Source organism: Aedes albopictus, chromosome 2 (genome assembly GCF_035046485.1).
Source record: "Aedes albopictus strain Foshan chromosome 2, AalbF5, whole genome shotgun sequence".
NCBI lineage: Eukaryota > Metazoa > Arthropoda > Insecta > Diptera > Culicidae > Aedes > Aedes albopictus.
The window spans coordinates 497087091-497101323 of record NC_085137.1 but is presented as its reverse complement, the minus strand read 5'-3'; the positions used below and the strand labels follow the sequence as shown (position 1 = coordinate 497101323).

Genomic DNA, 14233 nt, shown 5'->3' with positions numbered 1-14233 from the left:
GCTAAATTTCATACCTGATAAAACAAAACTTTTAATTATCTCTACATTATTATCATATATATGTATTTATTTCATCTGGTATGTGAAACTACATGGCTCTGGACTAATATGGCCTGGTTTTTCATCGAATTGAAACTATTTTTTTACTATTATAGCCATTTTGTCTAATGACCATTGGGCGCGCAGTTTTTTGATACCGACTTTTTAGGCTTCCATTATCACATGTTAAAAATCAAATATGTTAATTTTTATTTTGTAGTGCTAGAATATAGACGTTGACTGATACACTGCCATTGAAAAATTGTCATATATACCGTCCCCACACAGTTATGGATCACACACAGTTACGGATCACTTTGATGTTTAAAGTCGAATATCTTGCTCAAAACATATATTTTGGCACGAAATTCATTTTTGTAGCATGATCCTATTTGTTTTCTGAGATAACAAGTCATTTACAAGAGTTCAATCTAAAAATAAAATGTATTTAAATGTAACGATAGTGTTGTCCTCTCACATCTGCCAGTAAACAGCCGAATTCCATAAGAAGCTACTCCTGCAGCGGTAAGCTCTAAAAGTGTCGAAATCCATCAATTTTGATATAAAAATCGCTCGTACACGTTGGATAAGATATGTATGTATCTATTAAAAGAAGTTTTGTTTCATTTTGGGATTCAAATACTAAAATAATGTGACTTTCAACAGTGATCCATAATGTGACCCAAAAACTGATCGTTTGACGCTATTATGGATCACTTTAAATAAATATAGATTTTTGCTCCACTCAACGCTCTTGATACAATATTCCTACCTTAAAATATCAAAAGCATCATTAAAAAACATGTAACCTTGAAAACCAGGTGTCTTGAAACACAGAGTTGCCATGATGATGATGATTAACCTGGGCTTGTTAGGGGAATATCTGTAAATAAAAGAAAATCGGGTTAAGTACGGTTCCTTTGAATTCCACTAAGAATTTGCATCCTTTGACAGATACGTATTTCGACCTCAACTGTAAGGTCGTCTTCAGTGTCTTGTACTTGACTCGACTAAGTCGAGTCAAGTACAAGACACTGAAGACGACCTTACAGTTGAGGTCGAAATACGTATCTGTCAAAGGATGCAAATTCTTAGTGGAATTCAAAGGAACCGTACTTAACCCGATTTTCTTTTATTAACACAGAGTTGTAATAATAACACTTAAAATGGAGGTCATAACTGAAACCTAGTGGCGCACCTCTATCGAAGTAAATGGATTCGGGACTTTTTAATGTTTTCTCTTTATTCCTGTTGTAAAATCGGGTACTCCATCAGTAAAATAATCAATACACTGCGTAGTTTAGCCTTACAATCGCAAATTTATTATTAGAGTTGAATTGTTGGGTGATTTTGCATTGATCCATAATATGGCAAAAATTGATCCATAATATGTGGGACTCTGTGGAGCTGATCCATAATAAGGCATTTTGTAAACAGTGAAATATTCCTTTTTTTACACGGAAATGACTTGCGATTATACTTCAAATGGATCGGTAATGAAAAGTTCGAGTCAAAACATAGCCAACGGTGCTTTCGAAGTCGTAGTTTTTGTTTTCTTTTATTTTTAATTGAATTTTGAAGGTCAAAAATACCACTAAGTGATCCATGACTGTGTACCCACGGTATCCTATATTCAGTGTGTAATAGCGCCTTGAACTTTTCGCATTTTTTCCTGCCGCACCCTTTATTGCAATGATTGAGCAGATTTTGCTGCATTCTGCGGCAGTGAAATAAAACTTTGAAGTGCCACAGAGCTTAAGTCAGTTCTAAGTAAATCTACCAGATTCATCTGGCGAAGTGAAAATTGAACGGAGAACATTTTGGCTAGCTACTGCTTTGGAGCGGTTTCATTCGTCATACGAAAAACGAGAAAAAATGTCAACTCGTAAGTGGAGTGAAATTGAAACGTTTAGTGTATGTAATTATTCGATTTCCAGAGCTGTAGAGGCTAATTATTAACAGTCTACATCTTTTTGCTTCCACCTGATGGGATGGTCATTAGCGCATATGGCGAAGTAATTTTTTACCTGGTGTAAATTCGAAGATTTATAAATTCATTCAGAGATTCATAAATCCAGAAATGGGATCCGAAGGTCTGAAGCCTTGGTTTTCTTCCATCAATATTTTTTTCTATATGATCTAACTTTTATACTCAATTTACAATCCATAGAGCCCGGACCTTGGCCCGCACAAGTAGTACGGTAGTATACGCTCCTTATACCAACGAGGAAAGTAGAAACGCGCAAAAGCTCTTGAATACAATAAACCAACAACGACAAAAGAATAGTGTCGACAACTGACAAAACAGGCACGGTAGATGTTTGGGGGACACGGACAACAAGGCCTGTGCTCCTCCCGCCCGGACGAAGCATCTTCTCGTCCTGCTGACATTCCTCACACCAAGTTCTCGCCACATCCAAGAGAAGCAATTCCCTCAAGAATCACTTTCCCCCACATTTACACCCTCACCCTCTTCAGTTTCCTCTCCTCCGTTGAACAAAAAGAAAACTCCACAATACACTTACCTTTCCATCTTATCTAGTGTGGCAGGATATTTCAAAATCGTCTGTGAATCGTTCATTTCTATCACATTCTCGGTGGCGAGCTCGAGTTCTGCAAAGGGGATGGAAAAAAACGAAAGAAAAAAGTCTTGTTTTAGTATGATATCACTTGATATGTAGGTATAGGTCGGTTGGATGGTAAAGGCAAGTACACATGGTGGATCAAGAAGTACACATGGGTATCCATGGGTATCATTCACCGCGACAACTCGGGTTATAAACCGCGTTGCAGAGAGACCACCCCGTATGGGGTAAACATAACATATAACCGCGCGTTTCAGCCCGAAAGGAAGTGAGCAGAAACGCGCGCCTTCATTAGGTCGCGCCGAGACGGGCGCGGGTTGTTTCTTCTCTTGTGTGTGGTTAGGTTCTTTCGTACCCACCACTCTTCCAGTGGACGACAACGCCCGACGGTGAAGTGATATCTAGGTTTGTCGTGTGTAGGTATCTGTCTCTTCAGTTTTGGTGGAGCGACGCTTGTCAAGTGTGTGACTTACCAACCGATGATGATGATGATGATGGCTTGGACTCGGTCGAGAGGGTAGAATGTTTGAGTTGTAGTAGCGAGCGAGTGGTGCGTACTATCTAATGTTTGCTTTTCAGAATGGTTTCTTTTTGGTCGCGAGTGGGTTGCAGTCTACGGTGACTGAATAAGTGAATGTCACTTGAGAACTGAAGGAGTAAGTCATGCAGAAACGATACCTAGATGGTAGACGTCTACAAGACTTAATCAGATAGTCTACTTAAAAACAACAAATTAAATTGTTAAGCTTTTATAACACAGGGTTCTTATATTTAACCAAAAACAGAACAATGTGCAAACAACAACAATCCCAAATACGAAACAATGAATCAAACATGAAAACTTTATCAGGATTTCAACATTGTCGAACAAATGTCTGCATTTCTGCAAGCGAACGCACAATCAATTCCTCTCTCGTTCCCTTAATGACTTCCATTTATTATCTAAGTGATCAATGCTACTGTGTTATTCAATATAAAGAACTCGACCATCATTTACGAAGTTCTACATTTTCCAAGTTCACATAAATCTGTTTCATACCATACCAAACATACTTCTTGACAACGTACTTTCAAACCGTCGATTGTGTTGTGCTGAATGGAAATCAATATCCGTCAATCGCAATGAATAAAACATATACGTTTCCCTTAAAGGTGACTGATCTCATTTAGCTTAGGTGACAACCAAATTATCGCAGTTCATGGTTTGGTCTACGTTTTTGGTTACATATTGCTGCTTTTCCAGAGATCGTTAGAACGTGACTGGGAATAAAATGTGATACTTACATAGTGCTCTCCCTCTGGATGCCATTATGTGTGAGCAGCGTGACCATGACATTTTTGTATGTCAGTGTTAGGAATATTTTGAATTTTAGAGCAACATTTTTCAGCTAAAACTTAACGAAGATCTAGCACTATTTCTATAAATCGAACAAATAATTTTACTATTGTCACATCAGTGCGTTGGTAAATATAATAATACTACCATACATAGATTAAACCTTTTGAAGAATGCGTTTGACAAATGCGTACAGTATGCCGGGAGATACACTCCCGTGCAAAAGTTTGGGGTCATCTTTCAAATAAAAAGAAAATCGCGTTAAGTACTGTTCCTTTGAATTCCACTAAGAATTTGCATCCTTTGACAGATACGTATTTCGACCTCAACTGTAAGGTCGTCTTCAGTGTCTTGTACTTGACTCGAGTCATACGTATCTGTCAAAGGATGCAAATTCTTAGTGGAATTCAAAGGAACAGTACTTAACGCGATTTTCTTTTTATTTACAGATATTCCCCTAACAAGCCCAGGTTAATCATCGTCATCTTTCATTTAATCCACTCCACAGTGGGAAAAATCGACCCAAAAAACGGATCATTTAACGCAGCTGGTTTCGGTACGTGAAGTTGACCATATCTGACGTAAAAAAATACGAGAAATCGATTGGTGCTAAATTCATTCACCGCACGGCACAGGAAGTGATCCATTTTGCCCCATTTTGCCCTTTTTCATACAAAAAGAGAATCAAAATGTACTTTCAAACTATTAACACGACTGTAGATCATTGAAAATAGCTGCAGGTGTCATTATAGGTTAATAGAAATCATAAACATTTATGAAAGATCCTTTGAAATGCTTATTTTGCCCCATATGCCCCAACAACTGCTGGAAATTGTGAATTTTATATAATTATGAATGGATTATTAAGGTTACTGATTTGAATTTGATTTTTTTTTTGCATAAACAAAAAGCGCAATATCTGTTAACACCATAATCATCTTCAGTAGTTGTCCAATTTGCCCCATTTTGCCCTATTATCATAGAAAAATGAGAGTTAAAATGTATTCATAAGAAACAGATATGCTATGGAACGTTGAAATAAGTTTTAGTTGCAATTGGAAGCTAACAGTGATCATGCGCATATATGAAAGATATTTTCCCTATTTTACCCTACATGCCCCTAAAACTGCTGGATGATAACATTTTTCGTATTGTTTTGTGATGATTTTTTTACGTTAGAAATGGTCAACTTCACGTTACGAAACCAGCGGCGTTAAAAGATCCGTTTTTTGGGTCGATTTTTCCCACTGTGCACTCGTGCTTAGACTCTCTCGAAAGATACAGAGATAGATTTGATTCGTAGGTACTTTTCATAAATTTTATATGAAATTTTTAGTATAAGAACTTTACCTAAACTTACATGTTTTTTCTTAATCTGTACGGGATTTGGGTTTTGGTGTTATGATGCGTTTCTGGAGTGGCCGTCGGGATTTAGTTATTTGATATTTTGGGATAGAATTTTCAAATCTACCCACCAGTAGTACATCGATTAGCAATAGATAAATCATATGGATAATTGAAGAAGGAGCATGTGATAAGTCAATCAAAATTATTATGTGGTTTTTTAAGTAGTTTATTTATTTATATACAATTTTTTACCTTAAGAATGTAACTACTATAATACTATAACCATTTATGTGTCCTGTCATTCAGCTACCAAGGGAAGAAATTGGAGTTGTACCAAAAAAAATGACGATTTGTATGTATAAAAATCTGACTCAGCTTTCATTTGGAAGGTGACCCAAACTTATACACGATGCAGCATACTAAAGAGTGACCCCAAACTTTTGCACGGTGACGTGTAAACCTAAATCGATAATTTAAGTTATGGTATGATTTTTTCCACTAAAATCTAATGAATGGCTCTCAAAGAGGATAGAAATGGGGTAGTAATGCAACTTTCATTTCAAAATTTGGTCGACCCAATTTTGAATTACACGGTAAACCACTTTTCGTACAGATTTAGGAAAAACATGTAAGTTTAGGTAAAGTTTTTGTACTAAAAAAAATTGTATGCAATTTGTTAAGTATGTACCTACGAATCAAATCTAACCCTTTATCTTTTGATAGAGTCTAAGAACGAATGAATTCAATAAAAGATGGCTGAGATATGACCGATAAACATTTCCATGCTTTTGAGGGGGTGATCCCAAAATTTTGCACGGGAGCAGTGATGGAAAACAATGAGGAATGCACTGCCCATATTCGCATAGATGACGTAAGCGCCACTGTACACTGAACATTTTTCAATTTTGTGAAAAAACGAATTTACACGGCCGACAGATTTACTTTTCAGGAACAATGCAGCACAAAACACTACTATCTGATGGATAATTACTTGTTTTCCTATTAAAATCGCACTAAAATGCAATTTTTGCATCTCCACTAGTTTTTCGCGAATAAACATTCATGAGTGTTTTTGTTTTGCTTCATACTCATGAAGCAAGCAGGTGCGAATAAACTCACACACTGCTTACTCTCGGTATCGTGAGTAAACCGTTAGTTGGTTTTTCACTCGCGAGTTGATTCACGATGAGAGTGTTTCCATTTCTGCACGGGAGTGTACATATATTCTTTAGCTTTAGCTTAGACTGACTACATGTCAATGGTTGTTCCTCCGTGATTGATCTGGTCTGCTATTAATTGCACTGAGATCCAAATGAATAAGGGCTGGGACACTCCACTTATTCTCAAAGTGCAATTTAAGTAGCTCATACATTTTTAATGGCGCCGGCCAAGTCCTTACGGTCAGTTGAGAAGGGAAAGGAATGATAGAGTGTGATGATTGTTGCTCTTAATACTAGAGACCGAGAGCACTCTGCTCTCTTTTTCTCATGGTGGAGTCAAGCATGTTTATGCTTAACTAAACCCTTAACTTAAGGGTTGAACTAACTATATCGGATGGTTGGTTTAAGCATACACTGACAATCGTTCAAATGATGTTTTTATTATTTCTGAAATTATCGAAAGCCTTATATTAAGGATAAACGCGTGGATAAAATTATTATTTGAATAATGTTACGGATATTAAAACTTAATTGGCTTGTGATAATTATCAAAGTCCGAGACAATTCGTCAACCACTGCAATGCTCTTTGTTCGCTAGACGTGGTGGAGTCAGGAGAACTTGTATATCTTCGCGATCAATTTGCAGCTATGAAATAACATTATTGTTGGCTGAAAACAAAATAATTCAAATACATTTAATATAGAAGTAAAACTTTGGTATTACATACCCACAGATTTCAAAAGAATTCGGCAGAATTGAACTCGTCTCTTACATCTGCCGCCGCCATGATGAACAAATATATCAACTCTTTGTGGCTGAGTAGACAGCATCCAGAGGGTTCAAGTAATGACATATATGCTTGGTTGATACATTGGATAGTTGATCTTCAATGACGTTGATTCAAACGAAAAATGTGCCTGGTGCAAACATCAAATCATTGCAAAGCAACCGTTTGAAGCTCTTGTATCCACTTTTACCCTCTAAGAGTAATACCCTCTTCGAACGAGAGTAATCAGTTTTGTACCTTTAAATTCCGCCCTATTTTGCTTATTGTATGACTGATACGCATATTTCGACTACCACTTGTAATCTTCCTCAGTATCAGTTATCCACTGATTATTCCACTGGATAACTGACACTGAGGAAGATTACAAGTGGTAGTCGAAATACGCGTATCAGTCAAAGGATAAGCAAAATAGGGCGGAATTAAAAGGTACAGCACTGATTACACTCATTCATTTGAAGCTGTTATACCAAGAATATCTTTCAAGCTTGATAGAACTATGGAAAAAGTTATATCGACCAAACAACATTTCTGTCCGTGTTCGGTCAGTAATGCGATACATGGATAGAGCATATTTATAGTGTTAAAGAAATTGTGTGTTGATTACTATGTAGGTGAAGCGGCACAGTTCGCTTGGTTTTATAACTTGTAGGCGTTATATGACAGATTGACACTGTGTTGTGGAAGTTGGAAGTAAGGGAAACGGCTTTTTTTCACACGTACGCACTGCGCATTGCTTTTTGAAATGTGTATGAAATTTTGCAAGGAACAGTGGTGATCCAATTTTACCAGACTCCGATTTTGTCTAACCCCGATTTTGTCAAACAAATCTCGCGTAACTTTTTAAAATGGCGAAATATTTTTGACAAACAAGCACATTGCTGCTCCTTTAGCACAAAATCCTATCCAACCTTTTTAACCAATATCGTTCCAAATTACTGAAAGACTCCTTTTCTTCCAGAATAACAAATAGCAAACAAACCTTGCCTGTTGAAGCAAATGTTGTGTCTTCTTTTCAGAGATGGCTCCAGGGATTCCTGGAAACACTTATGGAGTTCGATTCCTCCACGAATTTATACTGAAATTCCTCCATGCAGAATTGTCAGAAATTTCTAAAAAAATCCCTTCAGATATTTCCCCAAGAATTTTTCCAAGAATGTATCAGTGGCGATTCCCTAACCTCAAATCTACCTGTTCAACGAATGTAAATTCTTGAATTTCCTCAACAAACTGGCTTGAAATTTGTAGAAAATGACGAGAATAGCCGTTTCCGTCCATTTGCAATTTGATTCTGATCCCGAATCCTCCGCAATTGCAAGTTTTAGGGTCGTTGAACAGGTAAAAAGTGAGGTTACGAGACGCCACTGGAATGTATCCAGTAGTTCTTTCAGGGATTCCTACAATACTTCTTTGCAATCCCATTCTCGAGGAATCCCATCGAAAATCCCTTGAAAAATCCTTGGTTAAATCCACGGAGTAATTCCAGGAAGAAAAGACACGGACACGTTTAATGCTTCCAATGAGATATTGCCTCTCGCATCGTGCTGAGGGGCGTGGGTTCGATTCCCACCGCAGCTGTCAGGAAAAGTTTTCGGCTGTGCCACTGGGCGTTGCATGCTAGTCCATTGTCTAGTGTCGTGCTTCCTTCAAAGGGCGAATAGCTCACTGGAAACATTAAACGTGTCCGTGTCTTTTCTTCCTGGAATTACTCCGTGGATTTAACCAAGGATTTATCAAGGGATTTTCGATGGGATTCCTCGAGAAATCCTACCGGGGATTCACCCAGAGAGTTCTCCGGTCATTTTGGTCCCTCAAACAATTTATCCAGGAATTCCTTTGGACATTTCTCTAAGATTCCTGTATAGATTTTCTCATAGGGCGTCCCATTGAAATATCTCTTGATATCATTTCAGAAATATGCGTTGTGATTTCTTCTGGAATTCCTGCAGAGATTCTTTCTGGGAATTCTCCTCCATGCCAGAATTTCTCAAGCTATTTTTGCTGGGAATCCTCTTGGAATTGTAACTTTCAACAGACTGAGACCTCTTGAAAAGTCCTTCGTCGGCAAGTACCAGGCTAGTTTTCGTGAGGGCCGATCAACGACGATTTAACCTGCGGATGATCCTAGATAAATTTCTGGAATATGTATAACTTTCAGACTTACCATCTGCTCATTGATTTTTAAACAGCGTACGATTCAGTGAAAAGAAATGAGCTTTAACAGATAATGTCAGACCATGGTTTTCTGGTGAAACTAATTAGGCTAATACGTGCAACGCTGGATGGATCAAAATGAAGTACTCTGAAGTTTTTTACGCGGTCCATTCTAAAAAACCGCGTTATTTAAAAAAAACGTCGTTAAAAACCGCGTTATTTTAAATACCGTCGTAAAAAACCGCGTTTTTTTCGCGTAAAATAGTCAGGTCCACATCTACCGTGACTTGACTTTTGTTACGTTTTTTTTAAATTACTCGTTTTTTGACGCGGTATCATTACCGTCGTAAAAAAAAAAAACTTCAGTGTATTCGGATCGCAGCTGAAGTGCCTATCTCGTTTGGGACCTTGGATGCATTGAAGCAGGGTAATGCTCTTTCAAATTTGTTGTTTAACATTACACTCAGATTAGGAGGTCAGGCGTGTAGAGGAATGGCACCATCTTCACACGGTCGCACATGCTCCTCGGCTATGAGGACGATATTGAGCTCATCTGCATCGATCGTAGGGCAGTGGAGGAAGCTTATGCTCTGAAGAGAGAGACAGCGGGGTGAGGCATGACGATTAACTCTACCAAGAAGACGAAGTACGTGATAGCGGGCAGCGACAGAGGCAGGCCTGTGACAGTGCTGATGTAGTGATTGATGGGGATGTTTTAGAAGTGACTGAAGAACTTGTTTATCTTGTAACACTTTTTGACATGTGACAATGACGCGTAACCAGCTTAGGTCCCGTAATTTGCAAACGGAAACGAAGTACGCTCTATATAAGACGCTGATTCCTCCGGTTACCGAGGCGTGTTTTTGATCCAGGTCTGCTAAAACCCTCCTAGGACTCCAACCCTCTAGGGTGCATACCGAAACACTAGAGTATTGAAAGACGAAACTTATCTAGATCAGTTTTAGCGAATCTAGATCAAAACCGGAGACTTGACGTTGTAGTACCAACCAATCCACATCACTTTACCGAAGACTTCAACCTTCTAGGATGCATATCGTGAACACTGCAGAGCATCGCATTGAAAGATAAAACTTATCTAGATCAGTTTCAGCAGATCTAGATCAAAACCGAAAACGTAAGAATGTAGTACCAACCAATCCAAAGTGCTTTACTAAAGACTCGAAGCCTCTAGGATGCATATCAGGAAAACCAGAGCGTCGTATTGAAAGATCAAAATCGAAGGCTTGTAAATGTGGTATCAATAAATCTTAGACATTATTATTTCAAATACTCCAATTCTTCATGCATATCTAGAACACTGCATAATCATATCAAAAGATACAACTGATCTAGATCTGTTAAAGCAGATCTAAAACAAAACCGAAGACGTTAGAATGTACTACCAATCAAGCTAGACAACTTTGCCGAAGACTCGAACCCTCTAGGATGCTTGGCAAGAGCAATGGAGCGCTTGTTCATTGAAAGCCGCAGTTGATCGTAACTAGGGATGTTCAAGAAAGTTGCGACCGTTTTGTATTACCTTTGAATTATGCCTTATTAGCAGAAATCACGATTTAAATTTGGCATGCAAACAAAAAAATATCAGATTTTTTAAAAACGTTTCTTACTCACGCTATTCTAGATGATAAATAAGCATCCCTAAAAGCATGAATTTTATATGAAAAAAGTAAAAAAAAAAAAATGGCGAGACGAAGATCCCTGATAGAAAATTGAAAATCGGTTCACAGGCGGCTGAGAAGGAGCTGCTCAAACTTTTAGCTCCGACTTTTTTTTCCTATCACGGTATTTGGAGTGTTAAGGAGGTTTCAATGATGTTCCAACGGGTCTCAGGAGGTCCCAGGGTGTGCCAGGGACATCCCAGGGGGTTTTCAACAGAGTTTCCCATTACTCATGTGTACAAAAATGTGACAGTGAGCCTCCCACCAAATTGTCTCCCAGCTCTTCAAAATCGCAGTGTGCTGCGCTGCTAGGATCTGGTGGGTGCGAGCTAGGCACATAGCTCCCGGGGAGCTCGTCTCATGCGCTGCGTGAGCTGTTGGTATCTATGGTGAAAAACAGCTTCTTGGTAACAAAGAACCTCAACAACTTTTTTCCGTACACAATTCAAGTGTCTGGTTGGTCTGTAAGATACGACTAGAGACTCTCAATGCAAAGGTTAAGGTTTCAATTCTCGTTCGTTTAGGAAGTTTTTGTCGTAAAATTTTCTAATTTAATCAGCGCATGAGACGAAGCTCATGAGACACATCTTGCGAAAAATGAGGCGCACAACTTTCAGTCTCAAAATGTACAGAGCTCCTGGGAGCTCGCTTGCCATGTGGCTCCCGTACATGGGACTACAGCACGTGTACATCAACTCTGGTTTTAAGGAGTCTATGGTGCGTCCCAAGGGATTTCAAGAGCCTTCCAAGGGATTTTAGGGGTGTTCCAAGGGGTTTCAAAAGCGTTTAATAGGGGTTTTGTATGTTCCCTGGGTTTTTAGGGGCTTACCAGATGTGTTACAGGAGGTTCCAGGATGTTCCTAAGAGTTTCTGAGATTTTCAGGAGCGTTACATGGGTGTTCCAGGAGATTTCAGGGGGTTTCAGGAGGTCAAATGGGCGTTCCAAGGTATTTCAGGAGATTTCAGGAGCGTACCTGTAGTTTTCAAGGGGTTTCAGGGAGCTCTGGGAGGTTTCAGGGGTGGTTCAGGTGTTGCCGGGTTTTTCATGGGCTTTCAGGGGCATTTTGTGCCGTTTAAATATGTTTCAAGAGCATGGTTTATAGCGTTTCATGAAGTTAGCCTGATATCACCTGAAGCCCTGAAACGCCTTTAAACCCCTCTGAAAACCGCATAACTTTCTTGAAATCACCTAAAACACTACCCCCCCCCCCTTTTCTCCGGAAAACTTTCCGGTACCCTCCTGAAACCTCAGAAAAGCCTTGGTACCACTTTGAAACTCCACTGAAACATCCATTGACCCCAACATCTTATTATGGTTAAGAAAGCGTTCAGTTTCCGAAAAAAATATGTGGGCTTCGTGGCCGTGCGGTTAGTGGCGGCAGTTATCTAGGCGTATCGTAAGCCTCGGAGTGCGGGTTCGATTCCCGTTCCAGTCGGTGGAAACTTTTCGTCAAACGAAAAATTCATCACTGGGCCACTGGGTGTTCTGTGTGTTGTCCGTTGTCTAGTGTAAGTAATGTGTTCAGTCTGTGCAGCCTCTGGCTGAAGACGGTGTGAATTGTCTTTTCTTTCTTTCAATTTTGTTTTAGAAAATGGAATATAATGGAAATCAAATTCAATGAGGAGTATAGGAAATGACTAGATCTAGGCGTTCACTGGATATGTTTCTACTAGGTATAGTGGAATTATACACGAAAAAAAAAACAAATATTTTAGTACTAACCACTCAAAAATTGACAAATTACTCTAAGTGAAAAAAAAATCTTGAGTATATTTTTACACAGCGATTCAGAACCCGAAATGGAATAAGGTTTTTAGATCTGTTAAATAAATCCACTGTGAAATCTACCAAGTGAAAAATAAGGTCCTGTAAATTTATATGATTTAAATTACGCTTCATTTCCCTGGACTACAAAGTTACGGATGGGAAGTAATGTTTGACACATTTATTTGAATGCCTGGGTGTGTTCGCCAGCCGTAATCCATCAGAATCAAGCGCTTCTGAGTGGCAACATACTGCTGCTTGGTCAAGTTGATATTATAAATTTCTGCGCCCAGCCCGACCCAGAGATAAGATTATCTCTGTCACGGCTGCACAAATTATATTTACCCGGTATATGTACGTGAGTCGGTGACGACTCTTCTTCCTATGACCGTAGGAAAAAATATACCTAGTTCGACGGAAGAAAACTTAATCAATTAAATTGAGTGATATCTATTACGGTCTTTTTCTTGTTGTTGATTACTCAACGATCGAGTTAGATTGGAAGCGGTTTGTCTGTGCAGAGTTCCCACATTTTCCGCCTGAACATGTGCCCTGCGCTGCAACAATAAAGACATTCAATGCGCTGCACATTTTTCAATGACGACGACGACTGGCGGCGGCGACCATACAGACTGATCGGCTGGGCAGAGAGCATCCGTGGCGAGTCCATAACGTTCTTTGTTTGTTGATGAAGTCATAATTGCACACATTCGCGCAAACCCCTTTGTAATATAGATGGATTGTAAAGATGGAAAGCTACTGACTGACGCCGTAGTCAACAACACTGTGTTTCGTTCGTCAAAAGTGCCAAACTGTGTGTTTCGATTGGAGGAAGAGGAGATCTCATTTTTTTTCGCGAATTTCCTTCCTCCTTCCAAATCAAGAGCCATCAATAAACTTTTACTTTGCAGTCCCCGCTTCAATCCACCGCACCGTCGTCACTGCCTGCCTGCGCCCAGTCTGATGGTGAGCGATGCACACAGCATTGACTGAAGGTCAAACGTTTGGCTGATTTCGCTTCGAGAAATCGAGAGCCACTAGTTCCTACGAGCAGGGCTGGTCAGGGTCATTATATAACGAAATTGTATTAATTTGTTAGACCGAAATTATGCAATCTGGAACCTGAAAGGTCATAATTAATCATAAAAAAATGGCATAAAATCAAACATTCAATAACAGTGAACACTGTCGCCGGCAAAATTATTGCATAATTACTTCTATATGTATACTAGACCTGTCAACTTTATAAAAATGTTTTCCGATTCTAAAGTTCAGTTTGATGAGCAACCAAAAAAGAGAAATAGGTCAAAATTTCAGCCAAATCCATTGAAATTAAGAGGTGCATCAAATCAATTTAGTGTTTTTCGACTATTTTTGTACTTC

The 14233-nt window shown here is 39.0% G+C and overlaps 1 protein-coding gene across 13 annotated transcripts in view; it reads right to left on the bottom strand.

Annotated features, from left to right (window-relative positions):
* Nucleotides 1–14233, bottom strand: part of LOC109408687 (kinesin-like protein KIF13A) — a 193114-nt gene that overhangs the window by 117741 nt on the left and 61140 nt on the right. For 12 of the 13 annotated variants that reach the window (XM_062854341.1, XM_062854348.1, XM_062854339.1 and 9 more), the window contains one exon: nt 2565–2652. The exons of the other annotated variant lie outside the window; for it this stretch is intronic. In XM_062854341.1, the coding sequence (XP_062710325.1) occupies nt 2565–2652 (88 nt within the window). The remainder of the gene's footprint in view (nt 1–2564; nt 2653–14233) is intronic. 13 annotated transcript variants of the gene reach the window in all.